The sequence below is a fragment of the Chelmon rostratus genome, chromosome 13 (assembly GCF_017976325.1).
Source record: "Chelmon rostratus isolate fCheRos1 chromosome 13, fCheRos1.pri, whole genome shotgun sequence".
NCBI classification, from domain to species: Eukaryota; Metazoa; Chordata; class Actinopteri; order Chaetodontiformes; family Chaetodontidae; genus Chelmon; species Chelmon rostratus.
This window is the reverse complement of record NC_055670.1, coordinates 26,277,258-26,288,269: the sequence shown is the minus strand read 5'-3', so window position 1 is coordinate 26,288,269 and position 11,012 is coordinate 26,277,258. Positions and strand designations below refer to the sequence as shown.

The window sequence follows — 11,012 nt, the reverse complement described above, 5'->3', positions numbered from 1 at the left end:
CTGACTGACCCTGACTGATCCTGGCTGACCCTGGCTGATCCTGATTGAACTTTTCAATAATGAACGGAGCTCTTCTGATGATCCTGCTGCTGAGTGACGACTGCAGGTATTTAATTAACTGAAACACTTCACACAAACATTTCTTTAAGATCTACAGAGTTTTATTTTTCAGATGGAACCTGAAAGCAGACGTTTCGTGTCCAGAGTCCAAGAGCTGGCACCGCTGGTCTAAATCAGGCATGTCCAAACTATTCCATAAAGGGCCGTGTGGCTGTAGGTTTTCGTTCCAACCAAGGAGGAGCACACCAGGCCAACCAATCAACATCAAGGGATCCCTTAGTTATCAGCTGAAAAGGGACATCAGCTGATTAAATGAGTCCAGCCTGGTGCGCTCCTCCTTGGTTGGAACGAAAACCTGCAGCCACACGGCCCTTTACGGAATAGTTTGGACATGGCTGGTCTAAATGAAAAACAGATCGGTGGACTTATCTTAAAGCTTTCCTCCGTCAGCAGTTTGTACATTATGTGTATTCAAACAAAGTAAGACTAAGCGTTTTTTGGGAAGTGACTGCTGAGTGCGGAGGCTGCCTGTTTCGACCAATAAAAGAGAACTTTACTGTCTCTCAGTTTGATGTTCTGGATGTGAAAACCTCAATATTTTAAAACCTCCCAGATGGTCGATTCAACCTCTCAGTTCAGAGGTCAGGATGTTCATTTCCAGGATATAAATGTTACCATAATGTCTCCAGAGTAGTGATACTAATAAACCCACAGCGGCCAAATTTCCCACGTCCCCGGCCTGCACATGAACGTCTCATTACAGGCACATTAACAACAGCTGCTGATCTTAATTTGATTCTGTTCAATAAAATCACTTCAACAGTGCAGTTAACATTGATTTAACACTAACATTAATATGCAGAAATGATTAAATATTTCACTTCAACTTATAATCAGACAGAAGAGTGGAAGTATACTGAAGTACACTGAAAATACTCTGTGATACTGTGAAAAGTTCTACATTGAAAATATAACTCAAAGCATGTAATCAGGAAAATGTACTTAAAGTATTTAAAGTAAAACGTCCCTGTGACTGTTCTGCTGTTCTTTCTGATCTCATCAGATTATTGTGACTCAGTCGTTCATGTCAGCAGGATTTGACTGCCTGAGCTGGTTGAGGTGGAGCTCATTTTGAACAGGACTGCAACAAAGTACAAGTACCTCAAATTTGTCCTTAAATGCAGTACTTGAGTAGACATACTTAGTTACATTCCACCACAGGATATAAAGTAAAGGGACGTATTGATTTAGTTCCAGCAGCTGTTTCTACCAGCTGAACGACGTCTCTCCCGTCAGACCGTCTCCCCTGCTGGGGGTCTGGCCTGGTCCCCCGTTCCTTTGATCCACAGGAAGCCCACCTGGGTGCCGAAGTTGGTTCCGTCTCTGCGGTGGGAGAAGAAGGCCTCGGGGTGGCAGGAGGTGCAGGGCGTCACGCCGGGCCGCTCCGTCACCGTGTCGTCATGGATGTGTTCGGGCAGGACGCCGCCTTTCTGAAGGAGAACTCTGAGGCAGGAGGGTGGACATTTGACACAGCGTCAATATCTCTACTGCACGTAACGAATCAACATCCATGAATCTGCCCAGAGGTCACTGATAAAAGATGATCTTTACAAGAGCAGAATCATCACGTTTATACTTTTCCTTCATGTCAGACAGATCAGAGACAGTCGACGCTAACACGAGCAGCTAACAGCTAACACAGCAGACTGTCAATGGACACAGTTTGACAAAATATGTTGGGCCAACACTAAATGTGGAGTCAGTCCTGAAAGCAGGTCTGATCTGTACTCTGCTGTGTCAGCGCTACCTGTTGGCGAGGCGGATGTTCACATGTGGTGTGACTGACTCTGGATCAAGGACGCAGTCTGGATGGATGCGGCTGAACTCCATCGCGTGATCTTTGTCCAGGGTGAAACAACACGAGCCCACCGACGGCCCCACCGCCACCACGATGTCGCTCAGACGGCAACCAAACTCCGTCACCATGGCCTCCACCGTCGCCGTAGCGACTCCCATCAGGGTCCCTCTCCAACCTGAGGAGCAGTGGTGGAAATCAACAAATGACATTTTTTACTTGTGCCACTTTGTACCTGTATTGCAGCACAGCACTGAGATTTATGAAAGATGATGTAGAGAGACAACATTAAGGATGTTTTAAATGTTCCAGAAACAAACGCAAGAAACATCGACCTGCATGAGCGACGCCGATGACCTTTGACACCGGATCAGCGAACAGGATCGGCATGCAGTCGGCTCCCGGAGCAGCTAAAACCACTCCGGTCTGATTGGTTAGCATGGCGTCGTAGCTCTCCGGCTCGTCCTTCCCCAGGACCCAAACATCGCTGGCGTGGTTCACCTGCAGGAAACAAGCGGCATGGAGGAACTGTCTGCTTCTCTTTGTCCTGTTTGATAGAAACTGAATGACATCACGCTGGCTCCAGCACAGTGTCGACAGCTGATGATCAGGTGATTTGTTTTGTGAGACTTCGATTATCAAAATAACTGCGACTGATTTTCTGTTGATGGATTAATCGACATGCACATACGTGTAGTCTCTGTACTCATCCTGGGTTCCTCATGGGTCATGTGACCACACCTTTTACCTCCCGTCTCCTGATTGGTCATTGCATTCTCTCTGATTTACTTTATGTTTCTTCGTAGTTTTTGTGATATTCTGTCTAACTGGGGTCTAAAACTTAATACATCATTATCAATGTGCAGCCATTAGGTGGCAGAGCACTGAAGAGGAAACTCAGCCTTCCCTCCACATGTTGAAGGAGGACAGTCAGCTGACTCATGCAGCCTGTATCCTCCTGCAGGATGACTGATGTGAGGACAGTTCAGTACCTTGACCAGACGTAGCAGCTGATGGTGGAAACCAGCACGGAGGCCCAGGCGCCGTCTGTTCTCCTGCACTACAGCCCCGGGGTCCCTCCTGCTCCTGCTGCTGAACAGATTCAAGGAGGACAGAGTCGGGATGTAGGACACACCGCCCGTCCGAGTACTGAAGCCATGACCGAAACAGTCTGAGGGACAGAAACAGACAGCCGACATGTCGCTGTTTGATTCATGTGGATGCAGTCACACCAAACTCCATTCAAATATTTGTCAATTTTACAGTACCTTGCTCATCAGGAAATGGAACTTTATTTTCTTAAATTCTTATATGTTCATGTACAGTAAGACCTTTTCAACAGATTACATTGAGAATTAAAATAATAAGAACAGAGTTGTTAACAGAAGTGAATAACAGACAAACACGCAGCTGTACTGAGACCAGTTTTCAGAAGGTTATTCCATGAGACCGCTACACTCGCAGTAAAAACTGTCTTTTCTAAATGAGGTCTGGTACAGGGTTCAGATGTTTGACCTGGTCAGACTAGAGATAAGCAAATTATTGTCATTCTGTAATATTATTCTAACAATAATAATAAAAAGTACTGAACACGTTACCAGAGGGCTCAGGTCAAACTGCTGGTTCCCGTTAACACTGAAGAAGTTTCAACCAGCACATTTTTACTCTTTAATCTCTCTAAAAGCATGAATACATGAATATTTGTTTCTAATCCACTGCAGTTGACTGTGGTATTATGGGCTGGCGGCTGTGCGCTGTGGTGTTAAAGTTTCTCACATCTTTGATGTTTGTGGTCATGACGACACGCTGCAGCGCACGTGAAGCAGACTGTAAAGGTGTTTCTGTATTAATTCAAACCGACCTGGGATCAGTGTTGACTTCAGGACTGTGACCTCTCCCTTCAGGGCGGGCAGCTGCTGGAGGAACCTCGAAACTTCTTCTACGACTCCTTCACCAGGTGAGTCCGTGTGGGCGGAGCCTCTGCAGCTCGGGCAGGTGAGGTTGTCCACGGACTTCACCTTGTAGTCAAAGGTGTACACGGCCGTGAAGAGCTGCCCCTGGTACACACGCAGCACGTCTCGGCCATGTGGGGATGTGAGGACCCTGACGGAGCTCAGGTCCAGCCGGTCCACGGTCTGCTTGAATCGGTACAGGCACTCGGCGGTGGAGCCGGAGTCCAGGACGTGCACGCTGCTGAACGAGCTCAGATCCGGACCTGAGAAGCCGCTTCTGTCCCGGTGACTTCTCCCGCACAGCAGGAACACATGCGGGTCTGATGCGGATTCCTCCAGCAGAGACGCGCCGGTGCATGACGGACAGCAGCCGTGAACCAGATCCACCAGGACGGCCTCACACATCGCAAACAGCCGAGAGGAGAACCTCAGAGTCAGAGTTCCGTGTCTGTGCGGGTTTATGACGGTGTAACTCCGGCAGACCCCGCACTTCCTGCACCGGCCAGCTGCAGCCTCGCTCCGCCCACACTGGAAAGCCCGACCCGGCCTGTGAAAACCCTCCTCCGACCGGCTTCCTCCAGCCCTGCTGACGCTGACAGAAACGCTTCTGTGCAGTTTGTAAAGTGAGAAACAACATGAGTGAACAGTTTATGACTCCAAACAGCCGCCATCAGAGTAGATTAAACCGCATCCCTCCACACTGAGAGACCGGAGGTCCACAAAGAGACTCAGAACCACCACAAACCACTTCCCTCTCTTTATGCTCGTTTTGCGTCTCTGGAAGTTTTTTCTTTTGTTTTTGATCATTTTTTTGGTCTCTTTGTGGTTCCTGATGAAGCACATCATACCTTCATCTGTGTGAAGTGTCCGTGCGTGTGTGTGAGCGCGCGCGCGCGCGCGCGGCTGCACCACCTGACTGACTCACCTGATGAGCTGCAGGGTGCGGGGAAGTTCCCGGTGCTGTTTGTTAACCTCACTGTCAGCTTTTCAGATTGAACACAACAGACCAAAATCCCCCAGAGAGAACAAACAGTGCTGCTGATCGATCAGCGTCCGTGACTCAGCTGTTGTTAGGCCGAACACACACTCTGTGGTTTTAACAGCTGGAAGTTCAGGAGGAAACAACCCGAACAAAAGCTTTGAGGAAACTGACAGAACAACACGGGATTTCACTTCAGGGGTCAAACAAACAAACGATTAATATCCAGAGAACCCATCAACTCCAGAGTACTGCTGTAAATCAATGAAGTACTCACATACAGTGACAGAGGAAGTATTTAGATCTTTTACTGAAGTAGAGTACAAGTACTACAATGTAGATGTCCTGCATTGACAATATTACTTCAGTAAAAGTATGTCAGTATAATGAGGAAAATGTACTTGAAGTATTAAAGTAAAAGTACTGAGTGCAGTAAAACGTCCCTGTGACTGTTCTACTGTTCTATCTATTCTATATGTTCTCCTGTTCTACTGTTCTCCTGTTCTATCTGTTCTACTGTTCTAATGTTCTCCTGTTCTATCTGTTCTCCTGTTCTACTGGTCTACTGTTCTCCTGTTCTATCTGATCTCATCAGATTACTGTGACTCAGTCGTTCATGTCAAAGCAGGATTTTACTGTTGGAGCTGGTTGAGCTTCATTTGAACTAATGATTCTTTTCATTCTGGATCAATCAGCTGATTATTTCCTCCATTAATCGATCGATCGTTCGGTTTGGAAACATTGTGAAAATAGTGAGAAATGTGGTGACGATGAGGCCAAAGTGACGCCTTCACAGTGTTTGTTTAGTCCAAAGCTCCACATTATTACAAACACATTCAGATCATTCAGATCATTCAGAGGAAAAGCAGCAAATCAAACATCTTGATCTGTTTGTAACATTTGTAAAGTAACTAAAGCTGTCAGGTAACTGTAGTTGAGAAGAAGAAGTAAATAGCATTAAAAAATACTCGAAGTACAAGTAATACATTTCTGCTGTACTCTTACATTTTCCTGATTATACTCACGTACTTCTACTGAAATAACACGTTCATGCAGGAGTTTTTCTTGTAACAGTTTGTGGCTAAAGTAAAGGATCTGGATGTGTGCTGGAGTCTGCTCGCCAGCAGGAGGCGCCAAATATCCAGCTCAGATTTCACCTTCACCAGCTTCATCATCATCTTCAACCCTCCATCACCTGCTTCGTTAATGTCCGTCCTGCTGAAAAGGGAAGCTGTAGTATAATATTCTTTAATTTTAATATAAATTATTTGACTTTATATTCTGTCAAAACACACTTTTCTACTGACTCAGCAAACTAACAATAAGACAGATGAGAAAGATTTTTCCTCGATGATGCTTCAAGGACGAGTTCACGTTTTTCAGGTCAGTAAAATCCAGTCCAAACGCGTCCATGTGCACAGGTGTCGTCTCCACTGGGGATGCGGGGGGAAATCTCTGTCAGCCTTCAGTCCACAGTCCTGAGGAGAGAAGAGCCGACAACAATGTTAACGTGCTTCTCAGAGTCTGACATTAAAGCAGTTTTAACCTTCAGTTATTTCTGTGATTTCAGAGCTTCTTTGTCCCCCGAGTTTCTACAACCCCTATTCCAAAGAGGTCTGGACTCTGTAAACCAGAAATAAAACCAGAATCAGTTATTTCCAAAAACCTGTGTTGACTGACAGCAGTTTCCTGAAGTGTCCCTGAGTCCAGGTGTTAATCTTCTTTAACCAATCACGTGCTGACAAAGTGTTGACCCTCGCTCCATCCTCGCTGTGAACCACTGAGCCTTTCAATCATGACACTATCACCTGTTACCATCAGCCTGTTTACCTGTGGAATGATCCAAACAGGTGTTTTTGGAGCGTTCCACATCTTTCCCAGTCTTTAGCTGCTCCTGTCACAACGTGTTTGAAACGTGTTGCTGCATCAGATTCAGAATCAGCAGATATTTACAGAAATCAATGAAGCTGATGAGCTCAGACAGTAAATATATTGACTTTGTGCTGTTTTCAGGTGAGTTTCTGTCAGAGAGGATCAGCAGGTGATCGCTTTCTGTTTGTTTCAGCGTCTAACTCTTCTGGAATCAGGGTTTTACTCTCAGGCTGTCCTGTCTGCAGACACGACTGAGGGCTGAAACAGGCATCCCAGGCCTCATTTAGCAGATTAATAAACATCTATCTTTCTCTTTACAGTTAATTTTCTCCTGAAAAGATGCTGGAATTGAACATCAAAGCTAGACAATAACGCTCTGAGCTGTTTGCAGTGAAGAAATGAATAAAACATGTGAGGAAGTTTGCAGAGGGTTTCTACGACTGAAATCCTGTTCAGTCCTCGTTCAGCTGCAGCGAACTTCAGTGTGAGAGACGACTGACTGTATGAAGTCAGTCGTTTCTGTGTGGATTTCCCTCTTTGTGCAGCAGACAGCTCACTTCATCCTCCTATCTTCCATCCAAACTCACCTTCAGTGGTCGAGTAGATTTTCCTGCACCGTGTTTCGGGTCACGTGACATGTTTAATGCATGACGTGTGGCCTCAGTGGACGCCCGTGCAGCAGCAGCAGCAGCAGGTTTTCTGTTTCCTGCCCTCTGGAGTCCACAGTCGTCTCTGCTGTCAAGGTTACAGCGAGCTCCTGCTGCCGCCGAGTTCATCATCAGACTGTGGTTGTTATTTCTGTCTGCAGCGGTGGGTTTTAATATCAGAGTGAAGCTACAATTTAAAAAAGAGGTGGCTCAATGCTGCCAGGTAAGAGCCGCTTTGAGTAAAGGACACAGGGCTGCGTACCTGCACAGGTTTCCACACTGCAGGCATTACACGCATTTCCGTCTTCTACATGAAGCTCTGCTGGCTGTCAGAAAACATATTTCTTTGATTAAAAGTTAAAGGAAAAAGAAGCCTGTTGACATAAAAACTTCAGGGCAAGAAACAGCCAATCACAGCTTCCCGTTCTGTTAACGAGCTAACAGAGAGGAGCAGCAGTGTTCTGATCAGTGGATTCTTCCTGATCAATAAAGAAATGGGCAATGATGTGTCGATCACAAAGCACTGAAGCTGCAGCCTGAAGCAAACATCAACATGACTGAAGTTATTTGGAAACTGTTTCCAGGGTTTATCCGCCAGGGGGCGCTGAGGGGTTCATGTTCCACCGTGTAAAGATGGCAGATTAAAACAGATGCAGGATGATGATTGTCTGATTAATGTGGTTCAGCCGTTCATGGTCCCCTCAGGATGAACGTTATTGATCCTGTGACGGTTCGTCTGGCGCCACCATCAGGTCAACATGTTCATGTGTCTCTTTTAATGATCAAATACCTGCAGAACCAATGAGATTCAGCTTCAGCTGAGTTTACTGCTAATTGGTTAGCTAATTAGTGTTTACGTTAGCATGCTAACATGCTAAACTAAGATGCTGAACATGGTAAACATCCAACACCTCTTATGAGTTTATGACAAATAAAATCCGTTTTATTGATAAATGTAAATCAGAAACGTGGATCTCGATGTCGCGTGTACAGAACGGACCAATCAGATTACAGTACGGACACTCATGATGAATCAATTATAGATTAGAAACATATATGAAGAACAGGTCTGTCTATAAGCCGGATTCAGTGCTCTGTGCCCCCTCTGTCCCGGGCTCCACCGCTCGGTACCCGGTCGTCGTGCACGGCGCTCTCTCGGGGACGCGCCCCGGGTTCCGTCGTACCGGAGGCGGCGGCGGCAGCTTGGTGTGAGCAGAGCGCCTGAGAGGAGCCAGACAGACGGCAGATCGTCTCCAGCTTCACCTGCACCGGGATTTCTGCAGCATCTGTCGGACCCCCGCCCCCCCCGTGTGAACCGGTAAGTCCGCTCTGTGCCCTGTTTTCCCCGCTGTGTGTTTTACTGAGCATCGCTTCTGCCGCTCGGTCCACCGCTGCCTTCAGCTCACAAACACGAGCCCACCGCGGACCGGCAGGGACCGGCAGGGACTGAAGTGAGACAGTAGACCAGATTCAACGCAGCTCCGGTCTGAGAGACCCGATCCGGAGGGTCACCAGACGGTCTGTTGCTTTTACTGAACACAGACAGGATGGAGGTCTGGAACAATGACACAAAGGCTCTGCATGGACCCACCTTCACCTCAGCAGTCTAAAGTGTTCATCCTCCTCCTCCTCTTCCTCCTCCTCACCATCACACTGAAGTGAGCTGAGAGGAAAAATGAATGAATGAGGACTGAAAGTGGGAGAACACACAGGAGGTTTCTGCTGCTTCTGGTTCCTGGAGAACCCTCACAGAAAGTGTCCTGAGCTCTTAATAAGAGAGACAGAGTGTGTGTGTGTGTGTGTGTGTGTGTGTGTGTGTGTGCGTGCGTGCGTGTGCGTGCGTGCTGATGTTTGCCTGGTCGTCCTCAGCTGTGTGGACGATGTCCTTGATGTCAGTTCACCTTGACGAGCCCTCAGCATCGTGGTCCAGGGATTTTCAGAGATATCAGCGACCTCGAAATCTTCTAAAAGCTTCTAGAAACAAACTGACGTGTCTGCGCCGCTAATTCTACTAGAATTACACGATACGTGTGCTCGCTGCTTAGAATACTCTGAGGACGCAGTTTCTAAAAGCTAAAAATCAACGTACATTCATCAAATGTTCAGTTCAATGTGGTGATAAATACACTGATATCATACAAATATATACAAGAACAGGCTCAAAGCAGTGAGGCCGTACGGAGAGGAAGTATTTGTATTATTAGTTATTGTCACGAGTGTCTCTGTGATAAAACTTCATGTCCAAATAAAAAGAATAGTTTCTCATCCTCGTTCGCGCTCAGGTCACCTGACGGCCGGTACGTTAGGACGCCATCCAGGCCGCTTGTCACAGAGCTGTGTGACGTCATCGGTGTGATGGACGCCATGTTTGTTTCAGGCCACGCTGGAGCTGTCAGGTGAACCTCGAGCTGTGAGCTGAGCGGCTCCTCGGTTCCTCTGTGCATTGCATTGTGGGAGAAACGTCTGTTCTGGTCGCTGTGCGTGTTTTACGTTTTACAGACACTCCCCCCTTCTTCATCTTGAATTTTCCTCCTTCGTGTTTCTCTTCTCGAACTCTTCCTCGCTGCACGCATCGCTCGTGCGTCTGACAGATGAGGGTTGAGCTCGGAGCTTCGCCGGCTGCCGTGTGGCTGCTGAGCAGCTCGGACTCATAAACACGATCACATGGTAACAGGTCGCCTGGGCGACGGCCTCACCTGAGCAGAGGCGCACAGTGTGAGCACGAGAGACAGACACTTCCTGGAACCTGGTGTTTACTGAAGTTCAGGTCGCAGCACCACAGAGTGGAAGCATTTTAATCTTTATTATCTGAGCTTATAATAATACGTGCTAATTTATTTGTTTTTTGTATTTTGTATTTTAAAGTACAAGTACCTCAGAACTGTACCTCAGTGCAGTATGTGAGTGAACTGGTAGCTTGGCAGCGGTGGAGTGTTTCTGGCAGTCTGTGGTTTTCTGCTCTTCATTAAAGCTTTGCTGTAACTGTGTTCAGTATCATGACTCATGTTTATTACATGATGATGTGCTGCCACTCAGCTGCTGGTTTCCAGTAATGTGACGTAACGTTCAGGAACGCAGCCGGGATCGTCACGTTTCAGAGGCTGAAAACACAATGTTTGGCATTTGTGCTTGATAAATGGCAATCAATCAATCAACGAATCAGTTCATGAGCTTATTGTTTCAGGGCTGTAATCTAAGGCTGCAGCTAACGAGCGGCTCGTCACTGTGTGTGTGTGTGTGTGTCTGTGTGTGTAGCTCTGAATTAACGTTAGAATTTCTCTCACATTTAGTGTTGTTTGATGTGCAGCTTGAGGCCTGATTAATCACCTGATCGATCAACGGTCGAGCTCTCAGATGATGTAGTTTGAGCGGTCATATGGTCAGATTTCCAACATGGCTGCCGTCGATGGATCCGTTATTATCACCGCCAACTGCAGTGATCTTGTTTTGGTGTTACTGGAGTATTTACATGCTGTGTTAAAGTAGCAGACGGCGTCGAGGAGCAGAGGGCTCGTTTAGTAGAATATGTTAGTCTGGTCTGTGTGACTCAATGATCCTTCATCTGACCGAGGTTTGAATCAATGATGAAACATCAGTGGTCTCGGTGCCGAAGGAGCAGATCCACTCGTAACCTTTCAGCTCGGATC

General features: G+C 46.9%; 1 protein-coding gene across 1 annotated transcript; it reads right to left on the bottom strand.

The window, feature by feature from the left end:
* Window positions 1-351: 351 nt before the first annotated feature.
* Window positions 352-4,405, bottom strand: lacc1 (laccase (multicopper oxidoreductase) domain containing 1). The gene is made up of 5 exons (XM_041950897.1): window positions 3,777-4,405; window positions 2,908-3,086; window positions 2,251-2,416; window positions 1,868-2,093; window positions 352-1,563 (listed from the first exon to the last, which is right to left on the bottom strand). Exons 1-5 carry the CDS (start codon window positions 4,270-4,272, stop codon window positions 1,353-1,355), a joined length of 1,278 nt encoding a protein of 425 aa, XP_041806831.1. The 5' UTR covers window positions 4,273-4,405; the 3' UTR covers window positions 352-1,352.
* Window positions 4,406-11,012: the final 6,607 nt, after the last annotated feature.

Excerpts from the sequence above, each read along its gene's own strand:
- lacc1 (XM_041950897.1), bottom strand. The coding sequence starts at position 4,272 with ATGTGTGAGGCCGTCCTGGTGGATCTGGTTCACGGCTGCTGTCCGTCA. Across the intron at positions 2,417-2,907 it reads AGCTGCTACGTCTGGTCAAG|GTGAACCACGCCAGCGATGT; the intron begins GTACTGAACTGT and ends TGTTTCCTGCAG. Across the intron at positions 1,564-1,867 it reads AACATCCGCCTCGCCAACAG|AGTTCTCCTTCAGAAAGGCG; the intron begins GTAGCGCTGACA and ends CTCCTGCCTCAG.